Genomic DNA, 27,633 nt, shown 5'->3' with positions numbered 1-27,633 from the left:
GCCAGGAAGCGTTCGTGAATTCTGAACAGCTTCGTTGCTCCCGCCATTATTGTTAAGATTAACGAATGGTAATTATCGATATGTGTGAACCGGAACTTGTACAGTTGTTGCTATAAATATATGAAATTAGTGTTTTACACCATACTCATACTCACTTCTCTCCGTTAAAATCACTCCAGTGATTCCCAATTTCGTTAAAAAATTATTATCTTTTAGGCACTATATTAGCCAACATTTATATTGCTATTTTAATTAATCTATGTTTAATATTAATTTTATATTATTCTATAGTAGTTCCTATTATTTTTTTTATACTTCTTATATAAATTAAAAATCGTTTTTACTTTATTACGTTTGGGTAAAAAAGAATGTTCAGAAAATTTCAAGTACACATTTATTGAAAATCATAATTAAATTAGTTTCTCGTCTTAGTCGTTGGTTACATCGTTGCTGCTGGTCGTAGTCCGGTTATATAGATTGTTATTTTCGTATTTATTACGTCGTCGAATATCCGCTGCAATCGATGCCATGTTTAATTATTACGCTGTAAATATCAAAATCATTGCCCTGAAGTTATAGAAATGATACTTATCTATGGTAGAGTATTTTTGCAGTCATTACTGCATAATTTCAATCTGTTATGCGAAACAGTTAAAAAGCAGCGCATCTTTAATTTCCGTGATGCACTCTGTTTCGCTGGCCTAATAGAAAGAAGAAAAAAACATTATCTAATATGCTTAATCTTGAATAATGCTATTAAAAAATGTTAAACAGCAATATCAGCGATGTAAAACAGTCTGGCAATTTTCTTCATTGGTGGACCGAAATACACTCTGTTACTTATTGAAAATATCTCCGTCTCTTGAGCTTTCTGTAAACATGAAATAGTCTCCTAATTTTTATTTATTTCGACAAATCTGATAGAGAAGCCAATATTTTAACAAGTCAGATTGGATCGAAATAATAAGAAAAAAAAGACGTCTTTAATTATCCAAACTAAAATTTTGATCGACAAGTACAAAAATAAATAGAAATATAGAAATCAGAAATTATCCAGAAAGATTTTCTATTTTTATATTATAATATAAAAGAAACAAAAAATTTAAGCAATAAATTTGGCCAAAATAGTTATAGATTCAAAGATGCTCAACTTGCCAGTGTTTTTACAACTTTAAATCTGACATCTCGCGGATCGATTGTTGAATCGTAATCTCCTATTTCCTGATCAAGAATAAAAAAGGAAAACGAAAGAAAATAATAAAAGTTTCGTACGTTCATAATTGCTCGTCATCAGATTAATCGTTTGCGTGTAGTGTCGTCATCAAGAATCGCTCAGGTTACTATGAAAATTGTATGAAACATAGTAGAATCATTGAACAACTAAGCGAATGGAACTGGCACTTCAATTTTAACTCTTGCAATACGTTCACGAATCCCATAAAATCTTCATAGCATAGCATTCAGCAAGCCATCGTGACGATTGAGCATGAATGGGTCTAATTGACGGCAAGAATAAATTCACATATTGTCGATAACTTGCGATCGGATGAAGCATTATTTTAATAATGGCAAAGTCGATCCCTTCAAATCTGAAATTTGAGGTAAAAGAAAATTTTACGGTACGATATCTTTAAAAAATAAATGTGCTGCATTAAGTAAACCTATTAATTGATACATAAAAAATCTTGTACTTCTTTTTATGTTCTTTTTATGTCCTTCTAAACGTATTTTCTTGATCTCTTTAATTTCAAAGCTTCATATATTTTGGAGTGGGAAAAGTTACTGTGCCATTATTAAAACGACAAATTTGTATCTTGTTTCGTATTACGAATAGATAAATTATATAATTAGTTCAATAATAAATTTATCTGTGTAATACGATCTCACGCACACAATGCGCGATTTCATATCGCAACATTATCAACAGCCTGCAGTGGCTTACTCGTGCGCGATCGAGCCTCATCGACCATGGAATCAAATAGACACCATTATTCTCCACTACAGCGCTGTTCGCGATAATGAAAATGTAGTCATCGACATTATCGAATCGTCGTAAGCTAGGATAGGAGAAATCGAAATTCCCGGAGCAGCGCGTTCGTCTGTCGTCGGATACACAGTCAGACGCCTCTATATATAGATGTATTTACATTAATATATAAGACTGGATCGAGGGTTTTCCTCGAGCGGCGTGTGAGGGAGTAAGGCCTACCAATTAGGCCATCGTGAGGGTACCCGCGCCCATTCCGAAGCCCACGCCTTTAGGCCCAAAGTTCCGGTTGTAGCAACCGCGGCAGTAGATGTCTCCGTCCGGACCGTCGTTCAAGTTCGTCGAATCCAGGGAACGGTTACACTCACCGCAGCTGAAGCACCGCTTGTGCCATACGCGGTTCTTCGAGATCATCTGCTCGGCGGCGTACACCGGGTAACCGCAGCGCGAGCAACCGTGCCCGTCGTTTCGCTTCTGGCCGACCTGGGGCTTAGGGTCGAGACTACAAAATGAAAACGATATCTGACAATCTGATGTGATGATTCATGGAAAAACTTTGATTGGCAAGATCAATTCAGGTGATCAATGTACGTTTCTTATTTTCAAACTTATATTTTTTATCAAAATTATGAATAGAATGGATAAAAAAAGTTAGATAGAAAAATTTTACGAGTCAATTAATAAACTTTGTCTTTTTATAGATTTTTCGTATAGATGCATCTATGTCCTCAGAAAAGAATAATACCTTCAGGATATATTCATAGTTCGTTCTTATTTTAAGACTTAAGTAATGTCTTAAGATGTTAAAACGACTCTCTGATTGGTTCGTGATATCTTAAAACTATACTTAAGGTAGTTTTAAAGATATAAGATTTGACTACGAATATCAATCTCAATATTTCCGTACATAAATCATAGCACTATGTTTAATAATTCATTATTAAAGCTTACATCTCACACAATTACTCGCGTGTTAAAGGAAAATTCTAATTAGAGAAGTAGGTCAGTTATCAAGATCGCTATCAATCATCAAAGTTTCCCTGACAACAAACTTTTCGCTATTATATTTCGCACCGTGTTTCAGAAACTAATTACTCTCGAGATACACTTACTATGAAGGGGCATGATTTCCATTCGTCGAGACGAGAGTCGGTTTGTGGCCGAATCCGAAACCTTTGGGCCCGAAGAGTTTTCCGTAGCACGCGCGGCAGTGGATTTCCTTGTCGGGGCCATCGCATGCCAGCATGGAGTCTAAGGGTCGGTGACACTCGGCGCAATTGAAGCACTTCTTGTGCCACATGGTGCCCTTGGCGAGTTGTTGTTCAGCGGCAAACACCATGCCACCGCAACGGGGGCAACCCTGCCCAGCTGGCGCCTTAATCGAGGTCGTATCAGGATTGTAGTAAGGTCGACTGGCCGAAATTTCTTCCTCCCTACGGGTAATTAACTCGATTACGATACGATCCCACCTGATCGATTGGACTTAAAATATTTTAACTTAATCTCTATCTGTTTAATTTTACTTGACAAGTCACAATAATAAAATATGAAGGTAATTGAAGGAATATACCGATATTTTATATTTCAAAATAGTTTAACATTTATAAGATTTTCTCTTGATCGTGCAATTTTGTTTGAGATTTAAATTTCAGTTTTATCTTTTACCTTCCCAATTTCAATGTCTCTTATACCCTCCGAAATATACTTGTCATTTTTTCTCTTAAATTATGTCATAACACATGAAACATTATATATAGCATGTGTGTCAACAATTTTTGTCCAAGATCGAAATTTTTTTCCTAAATTATATTAGAAATACATATTTTTGCCTTTATATAATAAAGTTACCAAAACTCTACATACAAATAAATTAAATAATACTTTTACAAATTTTTTTGGTAAAAACTCTGTATAATTTTATCAATAACCATTTAATTGATTTCCACCAATTAATTCAAGGATATCATATTGAAATGAATCATGAATCCGCAAAATTATGAACTCATTCGAAATCTTCATGAGTCTCCGTTCAACGTGCATTTATAGAGCGGTTATTTTAAATCGACTTGTATTTATAGTCACGCATTCGGCAGGGTTACGAGCTAAACTCCTAGCATTGGCCTCGGGACTTACGTGAGCCCGTCGGTCTGGAGGAATCCCGAGCCACATGCGAATCCGTATCCGTGCGGTCCCCACTTCTTTCCGTAACAGGTCTTGCAGTAAACATCCCGGTCCGGGCCGTCACAGGCGATGATCGAGTCCAGGGTCTTGGTGCAGTCGTGGCATTTGTAGCACTTCCGGTGCCACTCGCGGCCCTTGGCGAGCACCTGCTCGGCGGCGAAGACGACGCCACCGCAACGAGGACAACCCTTGCCGGGCGGGGCCTTGATAATCGCGGTGTCGATTACGGTGGTGCGAGGAGCCGCATCGCTGTATCGTAAAGAGATCGCATTATCGCGGATCGTTCTCGTTCTCGACGACTGAGCCAATCGTTGAATCGTAGGGATTACAGAAAAGCAATTGATTTATTTATTCAATCATTGTCTAAGTAAACTTGATCAGGCATTTAGACTCCATACTGAAAAATGGAAAAATGGAAAACTTAAGTTTTTCTCATTTTAATTTTAATTTCAATTCGTCTCGCTTTTCTTATCTCCACGATTCATTTATGATATCACTAAGGAATGGAATTGCATGCGAATGAGAGGGTGATTGATCGTTAAAAATCGCTTGGTAAGGCAAATAGAAGAATTGAAGTTTTTTAAAAATGTTTTGTGATTTTTTTTTTTATAAATATATTTTAGTAGAGTACAAAAAATTGTACAGTTAATTAAAGAGTCATTAAAGTCACACTCAAAATTCTTGAAATATTCTGTGCAAAAATAAAATATAACAATTGTTCATATAAATTAAATAATGTTTTACGATAAACATACATATATAAGATGTAATAAATATCAATATCTAAAACAAATTTTAATAAAAATTGCAATAGAGTAATATGAGCTTCTATTAGTCATAAAAAAGTAGTCATTTGAAATCAAGTTTTTTTTCTATGGCCATAACACGCGATTACGAAGTTTTAATTTCATGGAATCTTAAGTAAATTATACGTCACACTTCTGACTATCTATTTAGTTAAGAGAAAAGATGAGAGCTCTGGATCGATTTACATATGATACACGATTACTAATGATATTTAGTCGTAGGGGTATTAGTAATAACAAATCAGATTCTACATGAATTTCAGGTTCAGTTCCGTTATGAATACATGCACACAAGACCGTACAGACCGTGTGGTAACAAGAATGTCGAATGCATATGGAAGAATCTCTGGCAACTATGAATGTCAGCGTGAGTATTCCATTAATATAAAACGAATTATGTTCGCCACTGAGAAATGACACTCGATATTCCGATACGATCAGCCGATTCGTGATGCCAGGGTGAGTAATAGCGCAAAGCGTTAAGGCGTCGGTCTATATGTATATATATGTGTGTATATTATATATACACGGACACACACAACGCACGCATGTACACAGTGTCTTGGAGAAGGTGCGTACCAGTGGCAATTTTCCTACGCTCTTCGAGAAAGTCCAGGCCGATTTTTTCTCAAAAAAGATACAACCCTTAAAAATTCCACATATTATCTTCTTAATTTAAATCTTCGTAAATTTAAAGCATTTGCATAATACGTGAAAATAATGGAAAGAGAGAGAGTTTTTTTATGTAAATTGCATACATATATAATGTATGTAACTACCGTTTATAAATTCGGAAATGTATAGTATGTAATTCGGTTTTCTCGCATCTCACGAAAAGTTAAGCGTTATTTGGATGGAAAAAATTATACATAGAGGTTTTCAAAAATATATTTTCAAAAGGAGAGATAGAATTGTAAATTTATTTTTTGCTTTTATTTATACGATACTTTGTTTCTAAATTCCTAAATTACATACAATTGAAAATTAATATTTCAAAAAATATTTTGATTTTATTTTGAAGCGCAATAGCTTAATAAAATATCGTCGGACAAAAAACAAAAAAGTATTTAAAGTAGACTTTTCAAGCTTTAAAACTTTTTAAAAAAATATAATGCTTTTTTACAGTGATATCTAATTTTTATCTGTCAAAATTTTTACAAATCATAGTTTAACTTCGAAATTAAAGAATTTACAAAAAAAAGAAAGAAGAGAAAAAAATTTGCTATAATGTTCTCGATTCACACAATTGTACTTTCAAAGATATATATTAAATATTCAAAAGAGAGATTGCATAAATATATAACGTATTTAAATATTTATTAGTTTGAAATTTTTATTTTTCATTTCCTTGATTGTAAGATTAAAGTTAATATAGAAAATTTCTCAGGATGTAATAAATTTATTCAACATTAGAAAAAATAGTATACTAAGTTTTTACATTTAATCAATTTTTTATAATTAATGTTATATTTGTATTTTTCTTATTCTCGTATAAAGAATTCGTCGGAACAAGAATAACTAATTTATCCTTTGTCAGAAATATTGAAAGAAATTATTATATGTACATCTATATGAGAAAATTCATTCTTTCAATTTGAAATGTTGTAACTGTTCACAGAGTATGGGTTGTTCTTGTTCTAGCACAACATGCAAAAGCCAAGAAATAAGAGCAATGAATTTTTCGCTAAGAAAAAATCGACACAAATTACTCGAAGATAAAGTTATCACTACTCGCACGCTTTTCCTTCTCCAAGCACCCTGTTTACGCGCGCAAAATAATCGTCATAACTATAAGGGGGCGCGTACCCCTCGTCCTCAATATCGCACTGCAGCCCGATCCACATAATCCCGGCGTGGCCGACACCCCGCGGACCGAATTTCTTCGGATAGCAAGCTGTTAAGCAGACAAGCGCATCATATATAGTGAAAGTGTAGAAGCCGAGGCGGGATTTCTCTTTCTCGCGTGCTTCTCATCTCAGTCCCGACTCTGAAAACCCACCCATTGGCGTAGCAGTCACTCTGCAGGGCGCCGCCACCCTGGCCATAGCCATAACCCTTCGGTCCGAACCTCTTTCCGTAGCATACTGTAGACAATATCGATTAAAGGTTTCACGTCACCTAACGTTATCTCGTGATGATGGTCAGCGACGAAGACATAATCGTACAGATACACCAATGCAATCTTTTATTTTTCTCCAGATTGTTTTACGTCACATACATCATATTAATTTATCCATGACAAGTAACTTTCTATCTCTGAATTTATCCTTCGTATTAAACTCATAATGACATATTACAATGTAAAATATTGAAAATTTTATAAGGTAGTAATACTAATATATATATTATACTTAGAAGAGATTCTTGAATTTTCAGACATTTTTTAGAGACGGTACATTTAACAAAATCTTGCGTATTTCATTGATTTATAACGTATATAATAAATGTTACTTTAATACGACTAGAAAAATATTCCGTATATCTCGTTTTAACTATACATTTAGAGACTGAACCGATTTCTTTAAGGCGCGCAAGAGCTGAAAATAAAATTCTACTTTCAACAGTTTTAATTCTCCTCAATTATACATTTAATGATAAATTTTAGTAAATATTCATATATTATTCAGCCGCTCATGCGCGGAAAATATCTTCATACGTATTAAATTAAATTAATTTTGTACTGCATTTCGCATATTTTGTACGTTACGTCTTCATACGCGCGATCGTATCGTGTCCTCACCTTTGCAATAAATGTCCTTGTCAGGACCTTCGCAGCAGTTGACGGAGTCTAATCTTTTCGTGCAGTTGGCACACTTAAAGCATTCCCTGTGCCATTGCTGCACGAAACACAAAGGATGGGTTAGTCACTAAAAATTCCAAGGAAGGGCGAAAATAATATTGTACAATATCATTTTCTTGTACAATCGTTCAGGAGCGCAGACATTAAAAGCTCCTTATAGCTCGCCAAGATTTGTTACAAGATTCGTGTGGCAGTAGCAACAAATAATGCTACTGTAAATTTTTATTTTTTCTTTAATATATTTATATTGTTCCAATTGCTCTTATAAAACTCTTATAGACCAGCTTATTGAAAACATACATATCACTTTTTTGTAGAAAAGTTCTCGTAGTAGTTTTAAGCAAAACTAAAGATATTGATTTTCATAATATTTGACGGAAAAGACACGTTATTAACGCAATTAATAAAGCATTTCAAATTTACTACAAAATATTGCAAATTCTTTAAAAGTTGAAAAACCAAAATTTGTTTTAAGGTCCTATTCTCCATTTCTCAATAACATTTTTTAATAATATATATCTTTATAATAAATCTTAAATTAAAGTTTTATTGATAAAACTTTATTTATCACATATTCATTTATAGTCTAGTTTGAATAATTTAAGATTTAAAAATTTGTTAAATTTTGATCTTTTATTTTTAAATTATTAAATAGTACTTAATACTAAAACTTAATACTAAAACTGACAGCATTTTCACTAATAACATTTTCCGTAATTTAATCTCTACAATATTTCCTCTAGTAGAGCGATAATTCTGGAAAGCGACAATCTAAATTCGCTCAGAACAAATAAACAGCTATTCGCGCGCCTAGATAACAAAGATGAGAAAAGGGAATGATAGAGTAATCGATAATCACGATCCTTCTTCTGTGACACTGTGCAGCCCGTGTACGTTTGGGGGCTGTTTCCTGGCGGTGGAAAGAGAGTTTATAAACTGATTTTAGTAGGTAACAACAACAAGAAAGACCAAGTCAGAGCGGAAACAGACAGAGAATGTAGACAGAGAGATAAATACGTTCAGGAGATGATAATCGTTCAACGTTTCAGAACATAGGACTGTCAGTACGGATATCTGTACAATAAACCGAGAAAGAATTAAGGAACCATAAAGGAGATTGTAGATTTTTTTAGATGAAAGATACCTCGACAGTATATCTCGCGGTCAGGACCATCGCAATGAAGCGTCGAGTCCAGAGTGCGGCGGCACATTTTGCACTTGAAGCACGGTTTATGGTAAGCCTATCACAAGAATGAAGATTGACCAAACGGCGGTCTAATGGAATTCGACGAGACACTTATTGATGCTATTCTTGGTGCCGCGACGAATCGGATATCCTATTTCAATTTCTAGAATATCTTAAGATAATTTTAGTACTTCCCTTAATTTTACAACGGCGGTATATCGAAGATTTCGAATTAGAGAATATCCGCGTAAATAAAATTCGCGCAAGATAAAAAAAAGTTTCATAAAGCATATCTTATCACAAATTTCTATAAAGATACGATTCTTCTCGTTCAAGGAGAAGTGAATAGAAATTGCGTAACCGAATTCTCGCGCAAGGAAGCGATTTCAATACGCCGATGAGTCATAGACGACGAGGATGGATTGCCATCGTCGTTTTCGCGCACGGATATTATCGCTGGACCAGATTGTCGGCCAGCAATTAGCCTCCATTTCTCTGGTTCCGCGTGGCGCTCCTTCTGGTAGCGAGCCATTTTATCGCCGGGTATCGGGCCGGCTAAGATTGGCCGGCCAGTTGGGGCGTCGCCAAAATCGTTCTCTGACGAAACCACCGAGAAAGTTTCTGGGCTAGCACCCCCAGTCCACAGAGAGCGAGTCCTCCTCCTCCTCCTACCTCTCCCGTTCCTCTCTCCCGCTACTATTTTTTTCCTCACATTGTTATGAAATGGAGATTGGATAAGATTACGGGGACGAGTGACGCGGCCCATTACCACGCGCCGCGTGCCGAATTTAGACGCGCGGCAGAAGCCACGATGCGCCGCGTTACCACAACTGTTTTGTAACCCACGGCGCATTTTTACCGTCCAGATTTTCCGAAATACATGTGAGTAAGCGCGACGAAGAGGACGCCGTTTGCGTCAATTTGTCTGTCGCCGCGTCAGCGACCGATTTTATTGCTTCGCGTGCTAAATCGTGCTACAATCCCACGAGCCGCCCTCGCACGGTGAAATATTCGCGGTTCGAGGCTGACTCGCCCACAGGTATCGCAGCACGTACCTAAAATAGGGCTAATTCGAGGAATATATGAAGGGTCATTTTCGACTATCACCTGCCAATCTAGAAGTAGATAAAAGATCAGTTGAGGAATCAGTTAAGGAATAAATAAAAACCATTTTGGCTTCTGGATTAAAAATTGAAGCTTCGAATCTAATTACCTAAAATATTTACGTTTTAGAGCTAATCCACACAGTATATGTAATCCCGAAATTCACTTTCTTCAACTATCTTCATAAGTAAAAGATTAATAGCTTACTCAATGCATCCAAAAGATTAATGGAAGAACTGTACTTAGTTGATGATTTGAGATGTATGTTGATTCTATTTTAATTTCTAAAACGCACGAGCGAACGATCAGTCGAAGCACCAAGGAGACGCAAGACTTCTATCGTTGTGCATTTAACGCTAAATGCAATCAAGTAATTATCACACGTCAGTGCTATTCAAACAGTTACACTTTGATCCTAATAGGATTTCTTAATTGGTTATTTATCAGTATTCTTGTCGCATTTAGTGTTAAATGCGCGCCGCGTATGCCTATCTTTAGAATAAACTCACCCTTCCTCGGGCCAACATCTGCTCTGCAGCATAAACGTACCCTCCGCATCGAGGACATCCCTCTCCCTCGGGTGCCTTGGCGATAGCCCGAGGCTCGAGAATAGCGTTCGAACCTCGCGAAAATTCACCCCTAAAAATTAAATTTATATTAGAATCCATCAATAAAATTTATAGAATACTATCGTAAGGTTTAGAGGTAAAACGAATTATCTTATTTGATATCACTTCTAATAGATATTTATAATAATTTTTTCATAAAGCAGCATCTTTAGGACTAATAGAGATGATATCTATTAATTCGTTTTATCTGATAATTCGATCGTTAAATATAAGCATTGAACGCGAAAGCCATTAAATAAAAAAGCATTTAGATAAAGGAATGGTTGAACAGTGAAATTGATGGTTCACACATAAAGTAATAAGTATGCTAATTACGAATTAGAATAATAACAATTGAAATAATTAATTGGAATTTGATTTTCAATCTAGATTTTTCAAATCAAGGTTTTTAAAGTCAAGATAATATGTGACAAACATTTAACAAGGAATTCAAATCTAAAAATCTAGAGTATGTTTTTGGAAATTGATTCAAACATGTGTTACAGAAAAAAAATGGGAAGAAACTAAAAAAACTGAAGCTATACACAAAGGAGATTCATGGTATATATAAATAACAAAAATATTTTTGCTATTAAAGCAAAAGTGTAATTATGAAGTACTAATGATTATTAATAAGTACTAATAATAGCTAATTATCAAATTAATTCATAGGATTAGGATTTATGTGTATCTCATTAAGTATCAATGAAATACTTTACAGGGAATTATAAAAACTTACGATGCATGTGCATAAGTACATAATTTGAGAAGATTATTAAAATATTGTGATCCGTCAATTCCATGTCTGAACACTACTAGTCTATAAAAACAAATAGCGCTATCATTTCACTCCGACAAACATCAGAATTCTTCGAATAATTGGATGCAACTGTATAAAAAGGAAATGATATTGTATTTATTAAAATCCAATACCAAGCATTGGTATCATCATGTTGCAAATAATGAAAAAGTTAAATGCAGAGATAATGTCTATGTGAAAATGTCAAATGTCAATTTTTTCTACCACTTGATAATTGATCTTTAGAAAAGCATTACAAATAATTAGCGTTACATTTGTTTAATTAGCCTTTTGAAAAATCAATAAAAATCAATATTTTTAAATTTTATCTGATATATAAAATATATGGTTCATCAAATATATAAAGAAACTTCAAACTTATCTAAATTTTGAAGTGTACTGCAACAAAATCTTATATAAAGTCAAAACTTCTGTTTCGATGTTACATTAATAATTAATATTTTCTTGCATTATATTTGATTTTTGAAGACATCGAAGAAGACTTGTGTCGGATGGATTGATAAGGTTGGGAAATATAACATAAACATAAATACATCAAATAGTTAATAATCAATTACGGATTAGCTCGTTAGGCAAATGTTAGTCAACGTGTTAGTGTAATTTTTCCCCTTCGCAACCACGGTACATGGCTTCCGCCGAGCCCCGAGAGAGAAGAGCCGAGAAGCAAACTGAACGTAATACGGCATAGTTGTATATCAACAAATAATACGCATATGTAAAAAAAATAGGAGAGATAAACGGAGGGAGAGATAGAAAAGAAGGAAACAGGAAAGAGAAGAATATAGTGCCGCCGTGTCGGGTACAGTGTGGAGAGCCTATGCGCGCGTACGCACGCATCCGTACCGTGAGGTGGAATATCATCGATACAGTGAGGTGACACCGACCGTGCTGTCTTTCTTGTAGCGCGAAAATTGCACTGCTGAGATGGGTTTTATATTACGGTATAGTGGCGTATATACAGCGGGACACGTAAGCGGTGCAGATCCATATGCACTTATCACAATTGGTTGCTGGATTCGTCCTGACGAATTCAAAGTGCACACAGTGTGCTTGATCATTATGTATCAAATTTAATAAAAAAAAGAAATGTATGTTAAAAAAGTTTGAATATAAAGAATTAAAATGAAGTTGATCCTTGAGGTATGACGAGTAATAATTAATAGGATAGGTAGCAATATAATAGTTTTTTTACTTATAAATTCTTTGATTTGCACGATTGAATCATCTTTTCCTCCTATATATTTAAATAAAGCTTATTAAATTAAATTAAATTTTAATAAAACTTCATTCCTCAAAATGAAGTCATTTTTCTTTTAGAAAATTTATAATTGAATTCTTGTAATAGAAATTATTATATCTTTTAAAATATTTACTAAGGAATAATTCTCTCTATATAAAATTCAATGAAAAGGCAGCTGACGGGAAATTTGAGATATCCTACTCTGACACAGAGCATGACAAGTGCATTTGCATCAGCCCGTGAACGCGCTTCTATGAAAGAACATAGGCGGTTTGTATGAAGGTTTATCTCAATGACATTATCGTCGCTACTTTGCGACACTATCGTTGTCGAGAACAGTGTTGATCGCCGTTACCTCATTATATCGACATAGTACGCGAATACACTAACACGCACGCGGGCACGCACGCACGCACGCGCCAGCACCCACGCAAGTAGTTAAGGTGTTAGCGAGATTATAAGATTAGAAGTGGTGCGAGAGAGGCCATGCAGGAGAGCTACGTGTATATAAGCTACAAAAAAGAAAAAGAAGCTGCTTCGTCACGCGGCGAAAAAGAAAAAAAAGGAGAGATAGCGAGAGAGACCCAGCCAAAAATAATTGGTCGAATCGACGTCGATTGATTAAATCAATGTCGATTTGACTAAATATTTCCAGCGGGGGAGAGAAAGAAAGAGAAAGAGACAGCGAGATGAGAGAAAGAGAGAGAGAGAGAGAGAAAGAGACAGAGGTGCAATTTGACTCGATGCTCACCATTTTCGTACTCGATATTTTCTCTTTATCACGCAGCTCGTACTATGTGATAAAGTAACAACGGTATATTGTTCAATGCTTGCCTCCGGTTGGCTCGTACTCGGCGGGGCTGGCGGGGGCGGGGTGTGTCGTGTGTTTCTTTTCTCTTATTTTCGTTTCGTATATAATTTTCTCATTTTCATAAACTTCGTCTCTTTTCTCAGCGAAAGAGTCTGAAGAGAGGAAGACGAACGGCGAGGATGCGAGTTTCGTACGCAAAGGCTCGACGTCATAGAAACAGAGAAGGAACGTGCAACGATGTGTACGTTTCAATAGTCTATTTCCACGGATTCATACACTGAAAAAAATGTATGTAATTTTACATGGAAATTACATGTTCATGACTGGAAAATTGTCTAAATATGATTGGAAATTTACAATTTCCAGTAAATTTCCAAGCATATTTATGTAATTTAGATAATTTTCCAGTCGTATACATGTAATTTCCATGTAAAATTACATGCATTTTTTTCAGTGTAGAGTCGCGTATCGTTCAGTCCCGGTCAAAATCACATATTGAAAACGATGTAATCTCAGCGAGTTCGCATTTTGATGCTATGGATATATGAAAATAATATTTCTATATTTATTCGCGAAGGACAATAACTTTCCATATCCATAGCATTCAAATCTCAACTTCCCGAATTTATATCAGCTTCAATATTTGATTACACGATTCAAAATAGACTGGCGCGATAATTTCCATTGACGATTTCGAGAGAAACTTTGATCAAATTCAATTATATGACTCCGTTCTGCGTTTTTAAAAGATACGCTCGCTATGCACGTCACTCGTACATTGATCTATTTACACACTGAAAGGTAATGGGAAAACGTGTGTTATATTCGTTAATGAAAGACACCGCTTGGTTGTTTTGTTTTCAGTTTTATCTTTCCCTTTTTTCCACTTTTAATGGCACTTATTACAGATGGTACAAATGATCCTACAAACTAGCATATGTATTCGCATAGAAGAAAAAATAAACATAGAAGAAGAAAGAAAAGAGAAAGAGAGAGAACAATTCAATCGATCGGATGTGACAGTGTTGGTTGGTCACACCAGGAGACGATAAGGAACTGATTCGGGAAAAGGGTTAAACGTGAATTTGACTAAATCGAACGTCATTCACGATGATGCACAACGATAGTACAAGAAGTAAGATTAGATAAGGATGGATCCTTCAAAGAGGATAGAAAAACGCGGTAACATGCTCGCCTACGGTGATGATAGATTCCAAAGGTGGGAATAGAACAGTTTGGTCCTAAAGGATCATCTAGATTCAACTATCAGGACACAAAGAACCGTCTAGATCTAATTCTTACGAGAGAGAAAAAAAAACCGAGGCGGACGAGATTCTCTTTTCGTCATATATCAGAAATTTAAAAGAAAAAGGAAAACGTAGAAAAACGCGGTTCATTCTGTCGGACACGCTGTACACGTATAGGTAGACGCGTGTTCTCCGGCATCCTGGAGTTTGCGCAGACAGAGGCTTCTTCCGAATTGCTGGAGGCGCGACTGATCAAGAGAAGAATCATGCTGATGGATCACAGTCGTTCACGATGGTTGGTCAGTCGATTTTCAGTTTCGCGCACGTGGAGGATGTCTTTACGTGGAGAGGGTAGAACAACAGAGATGCTCCCGACGTGAGACCACGTTGGTAGTACGCTACTCAGGAATAAGGGAAGAAGAAGGTGTCGGGGTCGAGGTGTGCGATGGCAGATGCACTCACTCGTCCTTCGCTTGAAGATGTTCGCCTTGGTCCATGGACAGGCAGCCAGCTCCACCACCAAAGCCGTAGCCTTTAGGGCCGAACTTGCGGCCGTGGCAGACTTTGCAATACAGCTCGCGCTCGTGCTCGGCACAGTTTGTCGAGTCGAGAGCCTTGTTGCAAAGACCTGCAACACATTCATTAGTCGTCCATCGTTGGACATTACGGCGCTTCCTACTCAATGTACTTAAGTGTTAAGGTGCCAAAGTTATTGATTATCATAAACAGTCTTGTGCTGTCTTGGAATATGTATACGTACTCGAATAATATATTTGCCTTATTTTAATTCTCTAAGTGTATATCTTAAGTAAGAACATGTTATATGAAGTATGTTAAAAAAACAAAAATTGCTCTAAATGTATTTAACTATTGGACTGCCATTATTTTCTATAAACATAAAAAGTTATGCAATACACATGCATATTTTCTAAAATTTTACATGTAATATATATTTTTACGTACATTATATATCATATATAAAAAATGTATAGCTATATAATATACAATATAATTCATTGATACGTAGTGAAATAGTAAAAAATATTGTAAAATATAATATGTGTGGTATATTGTTTATATTGTAATATCACTGCAAGAAACGGCACTGCAATTGATATTATAATTCATTTCTTAAAATTCACGCCTTTCTAGAAATAGTCACTATGTACGCATCTTTTCAAGATACGACAAAATTCAGTGAAATTATTGTAAATTAGTCACATCGGTCATTGCTCTCGGAAGTATTACCGGATAGTCGATTGATTTTTGGCCAACCTGCAGGCTCGATTACAATCACGACGGACTATTCGAGCATAAAATTTATTTTAAACCAGCCTAAAAATAGGAAACTCAATAATGTCTTTCTTGTAAGGGAATTATTCGGCCATTTTTAAAGAGCATCTCATAGAAAAACATACTATTAAATTTAAATAAAAGTATAAGTCTATCAAACAAATTTTTGGAAAGCACATAAAGAACTAAAATATTTCATGGATCTTAAATTAATATATATTTTATCATAGATAAAATTGAGCTTCTCAATATAAATAATCATTTCAATTATATATCTGAAACTTATTGAAATATCCAACTATTCAAATTAATAGCAATTGCGTAATAATGCGCTATTTCAATTTATACTATCTTTATTATAAGAAATTAAGATAATTAAAAAATATTATTTTTATGGAAATAAAAAGTCTCAACAAATAGATTTACAAAAATGTTTTCATATTAAGTAGACTATTTGTGCGATAAAGGCAACTTTCTATGTGTAGAATTAAATATATATTATCTATATTAAAAATTTTATGTAGTGAATATTATACGTATAACTTTTTCCTTTCTATATTTAAGTTACGAAATAACATTAGTTCATCTGTTCCAAGGTATCGATTGATTGTAGTTACATATGTGAATAAGAGAATACTTATTTGTGCATTTTTCCTATTTTTATGTTACAAAATTATATTTGTTTACTCACCGCACTTGAAGCACGTTTTGTGCCATTTTAGTCCACCGGCAACTCGCTCTTCTGCAGCATAAACAGATTTGCCACATTTAGGGCATTTTGGATGTTCCACGGGCTTGAAAGGCATTTTTACACTGAAAAAGAAACTCTATTGACGCGTATTTCATTACATCGAAATTAGTTATAAAATTATTTATTGTCATGTCAAATCAAGGAATTATTGCAGAGTGTCAATTATTATTTTTTACTATTTATACATGAAACTGAAAAAATAACATAATCTTGATGATAATTTGCTGAGTTGATAAAAAAGTGAGACAAGTAAAAAGACAACATTTTTGAGATAATGAAAGAAAATCGACCCTAAGTGGTAATATATTGTTGTTGAAAAATGATACTTTTGTCACCATATTGCTTATATGGAAAAATGTCACATAAATCTGATGAGGAATTTATACAACCCTAGACTAAGGTTGCTATGTTCGAATTTTGAAAATTCATGACATAGTTTTAAAGAATACATTATGATTTAAAGAATATATTATGATTTTTAAATAATATGGAAAAAAATATATGCATATTCATTATCTTAATTAAAACGTTGTTCCAATTTAAAAAGATTTTGAAAAGTATTCTACTAAAAAGTTGCTATATAATTCTGAGTTGTATCACTTTTCTATCAATGCAGCGAATTATTTCATAATGATAATACAATTAAAAATATATTAGTATCTTTAATTATCTTTAATTATCTAAATGTCAAAATTAACTTTAATTCTTTTTAAAAGAAATACAGTGAAAAATCAAGACGGAAGTAGATTTGAAAATCTCTATTTGAAAATATTTTCTCAATAAATTCGTGGTTTCGAAATCCAAAATTCGTAATCAAATTTGACATTTTTATTAATACCGAGAGGAATCATCGCCGGTACGGTAACCCATTTCGGTTACCTAACCGGTCGCTGACGAGGACATAAACAATCCGCGTTTCCGTCTGACTCGTCGGCAACCAGTTCTATTTTTGTGGCCAGCTTAAAACGTGCGCACGGTTGAGCAAATGGAGAAACGAACGTGTAGAAAAGGGAATAAAAATATATCATACGCAATACTAGAGCATTGAACAAATCTACAAACATGTATTTACGAACAGCTTGTTTTTTCACTTTATATAGAAGAAATTTTGACAGTAACTCGATTTAGATGTTTAAGAAATTACGAATTATGTTTAGAGCACTAATAGAATGATATTAGAAATTAATGAAAAAAAAATGTTTGCACTTGTTTAAAAAAGATATCAGTAATCCGATTTATAAGTAAAAGAATAAAAGATTTTGACAAATTAAGCTGCATACATAAATACATAAATGATGATACGTTAATCTTAGATTTTTAAATAGATGTACTGGTATATTCATTTTTCCGATAATCGTTATCGACACATAAATTAAAATATCATGTTCTGAAATGCATTTTAAATCTTGAAATGATATTTATATGAAAAACCAAAAAAAAGAGTTGATTTTTATTTATCTAAATGTTAAGCAAAATAGACGATAACTCTGGATTACTCTGTACGATTATAAGAAAATAGTATTTTATCCGATTGTCATTACATATGTTTATTTCTTAGATATCGACATTTTTACAACATCAATGGAAATGCGGTATAAAAAATCATTAATTATTTAAAATAGATGTTTACGTCTAGTGTGTAAACTATAACTATTATTATTGAAAACGTAAAAGTAAACAACAATTGATTGACACACTTGTTGCAACGATATAGTAACGATATCTGGCATGAACATTAATGGATGTGCGTAATATCGTTTGGCAATGCTAGTTAATCGTACACCTATAGTAATGATTTCGCTTTGATAGAATGCAAAGATAACAGTAATAATATTAATAAGCAAAAGTAACAATATAGTATATTTGGCGTAATGTTGTATAGATATAATGCATTATAATAATATTATAAAAATAATAAATATTAAATAACAATAACAGTAGAAATAATATTATTTTTAACAGAGATCTGGGGTGTAACAATATAGCTATTATATATACGTATAAATGTAAATGTAAATGTGTGTGTGTGTGTGTGCGTGCGTGCGTGCGTGCGTGCGTGCGTGCGTGCGTGTGTGTGTGTGTGTGTAATACTTAAAACAGATTTGTCAAATTTTATTTAAGTTAAAAATTTTTATTTAAGTTACGACGCATAGAAAATAAGCCGTCAGTAAACTACTCCAGTAGTCGTATTATTATAAAAACAATGCATTTGCTGTTACTAATTTTAATTAAAATTTAATATTTTATTTTTTATAAATATTTACATAATTTTTTATCCCTCTTAAACACATTGATTCTAATTCATATCTATAAATTATCTCCGAATAGGTATTCCGTAGCGTTTAGCGTGCTTCTGCTGCACAAATGCGCTTTGTTACTACTGACAGTAGTATCCGGTAATGATATGACACGCCAGTAGTAGCGGCCGTAATAGAGGCAGTAGTAACAAGCGGCATCGCGCGGCATGCTAAGGAGAAAGAGAACGAACTAGAAAGAGAGAGAGAGAGAGAGAGAGAAAACGCGGACGATTCTATATCCGTGCAGACGGGTGCAGGCGAATCCGCGAAGCCGTATTAGGGAAGGCGCTAGGTTCTCCACGATAGCAGTCTCCTCGTTTTACCCCTACCGTTCAATCGCACGCATATTCGTGGATGGAATGCGTAGTAACCTAACGCGTATCCTGTCACGCCGATAAGGCTGCAAAATGTCCCTATATGTCAAAATATTACGTTACACGCAAAAATAAAAATCAAGACTAACTTGAAATTTATAAGATTTATCTATTATTTATATTAAATATCTTTTAAATAAATCTTTCAGTTTTGCATATAATTTATATATTATATAATTAGTTACTATCATCGAATAATAATATATTACTATTATCGAAATTTGCAAATTATTAAAATTTATTTTTTTATTTATAGAATATATTATTAATATTATTAAAAATATACAGTATACATCGAACCATGATTCGTAATCTTTATTTTTAGAAAATTTAAATACTAATGTTAAATTGTTGAAATGAGTCATGATTGAAAAATATGCGCAATATACCGACGAGTGCTATAATTAAAATGGAAATATGTATAATAATGATACGAAACGGCCAAGAATGAGCAATTATAACGATGTGGTAAGTGTTGGTACTAGCATACGTGTGAATCATCGATTTGATAATCATCATAAATTCTTATATTTTATAAAATATTTAAAGATCGCATATTTTATATTTATAGCAAAAAAGATAATTTACCGTACATCGTAAATGAGAAAATGACTATTGGACAAAATAAAAGTTTCTTTTATCTTTGTACGTATAAAATGTAGTATAAGTTTTATATACATTGCGTAATTTGGCTTCGTTCTTAAAATTTCGATCAATTATTTATTTCAATAACTTTTAAAAATATACGATATAGGTACACATCGAACCATCGAAACCGCACAATCTTTGTTTTTAGGAATTTCGAATATCAGTGTTTTAAATATGTCTAATGTATTCTTAAACGTCGTTAACTTTATCTTATCGCGTTAAACATTTAAATGTTTAAACAATAGTCTTTTTATATATTCGTTAGAGAAAAGCCATGTTCTTTTCTGTTCTCGCAATTAACTATCTATGCAATTAACTATCTGCTTACAAGTAAAGTTATAATAATTTTATAAAATAAGTATTGGAACTGTATGGTTAATCACATTTGCTCAACAAGGTAATATCTCGTTCGTTAAATTTATTTGATAACTTAATTCGTTGAATTTATTTGATAACTTAGTTTAATGAGCACTTTGCTAGCCGACTGTTCCAGCAACTAATAATAGCGGGGGAAAATATGTGCGTATTTTTAAAATTAACAAGATTGATAACACACACGAATACATGTGATAATCATACCTTTTATGATTGTGATATGCAACCTTATTTTATGTAAAATTTATTTAAGCATTAGATACCGTAAATACTACTTACAATCTATTCTAAAGTTTTAATATGAAAAGATTTTGTTACTTATGTTTTAAGAGTCTATATAGTTTTTTAGATACAAAAAGTATCATCAGTGTTAAGTTAATTCATTAAAATTGTTAAATTTAATTAATTAGAATTCATCTATTATGTATTGATTAGAAAAGTACAAGCTTTAATTTTTGCATATTAAATGTGATATTTCTACTATTTTTATTCCTTCATCTTCTCTAACGTCTTAAGATCGGTGGGCACAGCTTAATTTGTCAATTTTATTAATATCTTGTATGTCTAATTATAACGTAATATGGATTCTATGTTCAGTGATCGTGACTCTATTTTAATCTCTGCATGAGATTAGATATTAAAGACATTAAATTTTCCAACATGCCATATTCATCTTAGACAGCACAGACATCCCTTGCCCTGTCCATCTAATATGTGGCGGTTCACTACGCCAATTATCGTTAAATCTTGTTAACTTTGTCTATATTATTGAATAAGGCTATAAGATGGTCTACTTCCAATTCGAAATTGGTTTTTGACAGAATCCTTCAACATATAAAAATATATCCTAGCTAAACTTTTGACTTAAAAGGATTGATTTAATTCTATTAATTGATTTAATTAATTGATTTAATTGTATCTCTATAAAAATTGAAAAATACGCAAATTAATAATTTAAAATAAAACATATTGCGTGATTTAAAAATAATAGTAGTTCTCTCTCTCTCTCTCTCTCTCTCTCTCTCTCTCTCTAAAATTGAAAATTGGTTAAGATCCAGACAGTTTATTTATTAATTTTATTAAAAGGGATTAGAAGTTGGCTGTATGGGCAAATTGGCAAATTTATTGCATTTTATTAATAATTTAATAATAATTTCATGTGAGGATATAAATTTTTAAATATTTTTATAAATAGAAGTAGATCAAAATTTTATAAACTATATAATTTAGCGTTTACAATAATTTACTATTATTTAAGAAAGATCTTCACTTGATTAAACTAATCTTTATAAAAAATTTTGAAAATTCTCCACGATATGACAATTCACCCAAGTAGCTGACCTGGCGTATGCATTCAAAGCCGTCGATGAATATCTTTCATGGCACTTTATGAATCTCAGTACTTCAGAAGGAGACACATGAGGAAAACAGACAAATCACGAGGCTGAGGTAAATCACGCTTGCAATGATTCTACGTGCACTTCTTTGAGCGATACATATGTTTGTGTATTGTCGTCGGTGTCATCGGTATTTGCGGCATCGATCGATGCGGCTAAGAGAGAAGAGTATCGTCATCGATAGTAGTACAGAAGTGTCTGATAGTAGTAGCAGTAGTAGAGTAGTATATATATCCGCCACACTGTTATCTCTTGGTACTCACCACTAATCGATCGTAGTCACGTGAGAAAAAGAAAAGAACAGATAGAGAGACAAAGAAACAGAAAGAGAAAGAGAGGAGAATTCGAATAAGTGAATTACAAAACACCGAGCACTCTACACCGCACTAATACTGGATTCGAATGACTGTGCTCGCGTCGGGAGCGTCCTAGTCATAGCCCCTCAGGCTTTGCACACGGCACGTGTGCATTGGGAACGTCAATGCTGTTGATGATGCTGTACCGCCGGTGGCGGTGACGGCGAACACCAAAGGGCAGCGGAGATTCTTTACTGAAGTAAAATTCAGGTCTTTAGGTCGAAATGTCTACTAATAATCACAAACTTGACACACACTTCAAAGTCTAATAATGATTTTTATTAAAAGAAAAATGCTTTGAAATTTAATTTAATTCTCAATTATAACCTGTTAAAATCGATAATCTTTTATTATTTGTGAATTTACATTTCCTTATATTTTATTCAATTTTTATAATACATAAAATTATAAGAACGTTTATTTGTTTAATTTTTTATTTTTCAACAATAATTGATTCAATTTCCCTGTTCATTTAGTATATCTACATATTATTTTATTATATGTTATACATTTTTTACTGACATTTAATAAAATTTCGCGGTATCTAATATAATTAAATTGATCAAATAAATGATCTACGAAATTAATTAATATTTAAATTTAAAACTTAATGATTATATTTGTCATAGTGTTGCTCAATCGACTTTATACTCAAAGTTTTATACCATATTTTTGTTAGATACTTATTAGATACTACTTAGGACATTATTTATAAAAATGTAGCGACACTGCATAATGAATTGAAGAGAAACAAGGGTAGTAAAGCTCTTTACAAAAATAGATTTAAAACAATGATTTTATTTTTAGAAAATATAATATTCGAACACTATAGATTAGCAGTAAAGACACAATTTAATAATTATTTTTATTCGAATAATTATTTTTATATTGAGAACCCCAAAAAAGAGGCAATCAATCATTGTAATCAGTCAGCACATTTAGAGGGCTACACCTATTAACAAAATGTCATACTATCGTTTAACTTGGCATAACCTGAAATGTGTACAGCCAAATAAAATAACGAACAATATACTCCAGTGTATATGTATATATAATTATAAAATAATACGTTCAAGTTTATAAGAAAAATGAGAAAATATGTATAATTAAATGCTAAAATGTACCTTTAGAACATTTCGAAATGCTTAAAAGTAAAAATGCGTTATAATAAACGCCGATTATTGGTACATTAGCACCAATTTATAGTGTAACGGAGGATTACTGAAATGGTTTCATAAATAATCTTTAGAATTCCCCATCTAATAGGAAATATTAAGAGGGATCAAATATTAACCTATAGGAGTTCTAATATCTTTTCCTCTATCAATAATTGAAATCATCATTTATTTTGAGATAAGAAATTAGCATCTTCCATACTTTTTTAAGAAATTCATTATTTTTTAAAGATAGTAAAAGATTAATGAAACATAAGAAAAAAACAAAATATGTATATATTTTTAAAAATAAATTTATTATTCTTCTTTTTCAAAACATTTAAGGGATTAACTACTTTTTATTTTGAAACAAAAGTATTTTATTCAGATACCAAATGTTTATTCGTGTATATAACTTTAAGTCTCGGAATGATATTAGTTACTTCAAAATTGATAAAAAGTTATAATACATAAATAGTATGACAAATTATAATACATATTTTAGTAGCTGGCATGCTACAGAACTCTCAACATACTGAACATGACCTGTCTGCAAAAAGAAGCAACAGAAATGCCTCGCAGTCTAGTAGGTGACACTTACGTATATCACAGATTAATAGTACGTTATTTTTATCCACGACAAAGATAAAAGTGAATCATTATTGCAATATTATTATTCTTATTTGGATGAGATTATTTCGATAAGAATATTTTAATTAATCAAAGTTTTACTTATAGCTAACTCAAGTTTAAGTAAATTAGAAAATATATATTCTAGGAATAATCCTGAATTACGAATTATTAAACGTCACACTAACAAAAACAACATTTGGGTATGGCATATAGTAATTTGCTTATAACTTTCATAAAAATGAACATATTGTAAATAATTTTTTTTAATCGAAATACCAGACATTAAGAAACATATCAAGCAAATGTAGATATGTATAGCTTTATTAATAAAAAAAAAGTTTAAAGCATTGAAAAAAGAAAGCCGAATGTGCCATACCGAAAAGACGTTTAATGGTTAAATAAAGAAATAATATTCTTTTTGTTTAATTATACTCTTTTCTAGAATCAAGTATATTTAAAATCAATATTTTAGCTTTATAAATTATTACCTCTGTAAGTTATCTTTTTTGTAATTGATAAACACCTTTCTTACTAAATGCTATAAAAAAAATATTAAAAATATAATATAGCTTTTGAAATAGAATTTTTCATATTTGATATCCCATATATGCCTACATTAAAATACATGTGAACATTTATACAAGCAACTTTGGAAAATGTAAATCTTCGAAGACCCATGACGGAAAATTCCACCCCGAAAAGAATTACGATCGTGTCGGAAAGTAAAAATACATCGAAGATGTGAAGAATTCCACAGTTAATGAAACATAGCAAAAATATTTGGAGCTGTCGTTTAAACGACTCCCACATGCTTGATTTTTTTCTATGAATAGTTCCAATTTTATAAATATAATTTTAACAAGTATTAAATTAAACCGATTGAAAATTTTACGAAATATGATGGATAATCATTGTACAGATGGTGCAGACTTTTTGTGTAATGATAATAATGCTGATAAAACAGCATTTTTATTAAATTTTATTTATTTGTGTTATAGTAAGAACGGAATTTTATTTTTTATTACATTATTATACTATTATATATGTCTAATATAATATATTTCTTTTTACATTTTCTATTACAATACAATCCATTTTCTTAACTTTTTCGAATTATTTGCAACATTAAATTGTACTGCATAGTTAATACATACAATGCATATTACTAAATCTTTTTGTAAAGAATTCTCAATTGAGATAATGGTCAAAAAGTTAAGAGTGATCGATGCACATTCTAAAATTTAATTCAACAGCCATTAAACAATGATAAAAAGTATTTTTTGTAATTCACTATGCTTAAGAATCATCAACTGGTCTACAGTTCCTGGGCTAATGGGTGCTTTCCGCGTTCCCGAGCACCCCTTCGTTCCGACCGCGGGATTCCTCATTTCGACGAAAGTGGCCGAGAGTAGTGTAAGAGTGGTAGTAAGTACACGAGGGGATCGCTATCTCTCGCCTTTTCGTAACTAGGTACCGTCACCGTAGTGAGTGCTATGGTAAGAAACCGCGCTGGCCACACACTCATCGTCTAATAATAATATCTTACTCAAATTTCTATTTTTAGGGAGATATACGTGTACGCGCACGTGCCTTTATGTAAAAGGCCCAAGTATATGGTTACGCACGCCTACGTGCGGGCTGCGCTTACAGTTATGAAGACGACGACGTCTCGAATTATTATTGCATACCGGCGGAATGTAATGTGTCTGTCGTGGACCTAACAATGTAACAGACAGATGAATAACAGAGCGGCAACGCTAAGAATTCACGTGATAAAGCTTTAGTTCTCATTGTTAGAAATAGTATAAAATATGTTTATGTTAACTGATAACAAATATTAACGCTTAGTCGCAATTTCAAACTGCTTTTAGGATAAATAGGTGTGTCATTAACTATTGCATAGACAGTAACTTTTTATAACATGTTACGTAGGTCATGTATGTATGTATAACATAGAGATAGTGCCGACCAGAACAAGTAACATTTTATGTAACAATGCGACTGTAGTACGCGAAATTTAATTAGTTTTCAAGACGGTTTGCGTTTTACACATGTAAGGTTTACACTGAAGATGGCTCGAATTTGAACCGAACATACGATTTTGTATAACTTATGTTTTTATTAAAGATTTTTTATTCGGTAAAAATAACTTCTTGATTTGCGTATTGACAACCGCGCCTTGATATTTATCTTGTTCGAATTTTGAGGAGTCTGAACCTTGATATTGTAATTTGTTTAGTGCCGTAAAGTTGCTATTTTCATAAATGTGAATATAATCTTATTTTTTCATTTAGTATTGTAAATGTTCTGTATATTTAAATACTGAAATTACAAGTAAAAAGAAGCTAAAGTAAGCAAATAGTATTATATGTGTGTATATTACGTATATATACATATATATACATATATATATAGATACATATACATACGGTATTTTTCAATAAATTTTGACCAATTGTTTATAGATATGCAATATATCTATTGCATGTCTGTAAACAATTTGATCAAAATATATTTTTAATTTGTTATTTCAATATTATTTAGATATTATAAAACATATGCAACTTTAAAAATAAGAAAATAATGAGAGAGAGAGAGAGAGAGAGAGAGAGAGAGAGAGAGAGAATGAGAGAGAGAGAGAAATTATGAACTTGATGTTTTTATTTTAAAGATTTATATTGTAGAGTTAAATACGAGGTTTACCCTCAGGGTATTGTACGATGTTACTTGTTAATTGTGGTATACATAGAGCTGATTACAGTACTAAAAAGGAAGGGAAAAATGGAAAAATAAAGCGTATCTAAATTAATAAAAAAATTATTTATCGCTTTAATAAGTAATTTATTTATCGTATACTATTTTTACATACGCAGTGTACACGTACATAAAGCACGAGTACAATCTCACGTTTCTCTCTTCATCAGCGCTCCTGAAGCGTTGCGTTAAACCGTTTCTGTTATCCCGCTAACTCGAATTTACTCGCCTAGCAGGCGGTGCTCGTTATTCGCTAAGCTTGACAAGTTTACGCGCCGCGGACTATTTGCTCGCGAAAGTAAACTACAGCATGCCCGCTGCGAAGTACGCGTGGACCTTCCGGGATAGTAGCAACGACGAAGGTGGCCGTAGTTTCCGGTATATTCTCAATCTAACACACTATAGGAATCCGGAATCCGCATTCGCGGAGTACGGTAAAGTCGTTTTAGCTTTTTACATAAAAGCCGCGAGCGCATTTATCGGCCTGAAAATAGAAATTTGAGCAAGATATTATTATTAGACGATGAGTGTTCTCGCGATTCTCAAATCGGTCCGCCCGTTTGTTACTGAAGAGCTGTCGGAGGATGGTCATCCATATTTCACATCCTCCTCCACCCATCTTTCTTTCTCTTTTAATCTATTAGCGCAGAAGGCCGCAGAAAATTAGAAATTACGCGTTGTCTTCTCGCAAAAATTTTATGTCTCATTTATTAGAATTATTTAACAAACTATTCTTTATCTTTTACACACACACATTTATATTCATCTCAGTATGCATATTTAAGCATCATTAATTATATGAATTATATAA

The 27,633-nt window shown here is 32.9% G+C and overlaps 1 protein-coding gene and 1 long non-coding RNA gene across 4 annotated transcripts; one reads left to right on the top strand and one right to left on the bottom strand.

The window, feature by feature from the left end:
* Positions 1–1,150: 1,150 nt before the first annotated feature.
* On the bottom strand, positions 1,151–22,341 carry LOC108726398 (muscle LIM protein 1). 3 transcript variants are annotated; one of them, XM_018453929.1, is made up of 9 exons: positions 22,189–22,341; positions 16,775–16,896; positions 15,253–15,418; positions 10,574–10,703; positions 8,919–9,015; positions 6,781–6,868; positions 4,121–4,417; positions 3,100–3,420; positions 1,151–2,489 (listed from the first exon to the last, which is right to left on the bottom strand). In XM_018453929.1, exons 2-9 carry the CDS (start codon positions 16,887–16,889, stop codon positions 2,213–2,215), a joined length of 1,491 nt encoding a protein of 496 aa, XP_018309431.1. In that variant the 5' UTR covers positions 16,890–16,896; positions 22,189–22,341; the 3' UTR covers positions 1,151–2,212. The 3 variants fall into 3 exon arrangements, with proteins under 3 accessions (XP_018309431.1, XP_018309432.1, XP_018309434.1); XM_018453930.1 differs by lacking the exons at positions 6,781–6,868; positions 8,919–9,015 and adding exons at positions 6,974–7,058; positions 7,715–7,811 and having other exon boundaries at positions 22,189–22,340; XM_018453932.1 differs by lacking the exons at positions 1,151–2,489; positions 3,100–3,420; positions 6,781–6,868 and having other exon boundaries at positions 4,306–4,417; positions 22,189–22,339.
* A 77-nt stretch (positions 22,342–22,418) lies between these two features.
* On the top strand, positions 22,419–25,994 carry LOC108726399 (uncharacterized). The gene is made up of 3 exons (XR_001936797.1): positions 22,419–22,480; positions 25,370–25,564; positions 25,633–25,994. It is a non-coding gene; the product is annotated as an uncharacterized lncRNA (long non-coding RNA).
* The last annotated feature ends 1,639 nt before the right edge of the window (positions 25,995–27,633 follow it).

This window comes from Mycetomoellerius zeteki, unplaced genomic scaffold (assembly GCF_001594055.1).
Source record: "Mycetomoellerius zeteki isolate Tzet28-1 unplaced genomic scaffold, Tzet1.0 scaffold415, whole genome shotgun sequence".
NCBI classification, from domain to species: domain Eukaryota; kingdom Metazoa; phylum Arthropoda; class Insecta; order Hymenoptera; family Formicidae; genus Mycetomoellerius; species Mycetomoellerius zeteki.
The sequence above is the reverse complement of the archived record's forward strand: the minus strand, read 5'-3'. Positions and strand labels throughout refer to the sequence as shown.

Bases quoted from the DNA above. Each gene is read 5' to 3' on its own strand.
- LOC108726398 (XM_018453929.1), bottom strand. From the start codon at position 16,889: ATGCCTTTCAAGCCCGTGGAACATCCAAAATGCCCTAAATGTGGCAAA. The intron at 10,704-15,252 runs GTGAGTGCATCT...TTTAATTTTTAG, and splicing joins CATCTTCAAGCGAAGGACGA to GGGTGAATTTTCGCGAGGTT. The intron at 3,421-4,120 runs GTAAGTCCCGAG...AATTACCCGTAG, and splicing joins CTCCAGACCGACGGGCTCAC to GGAGGAAGAAATTTCGGCCA.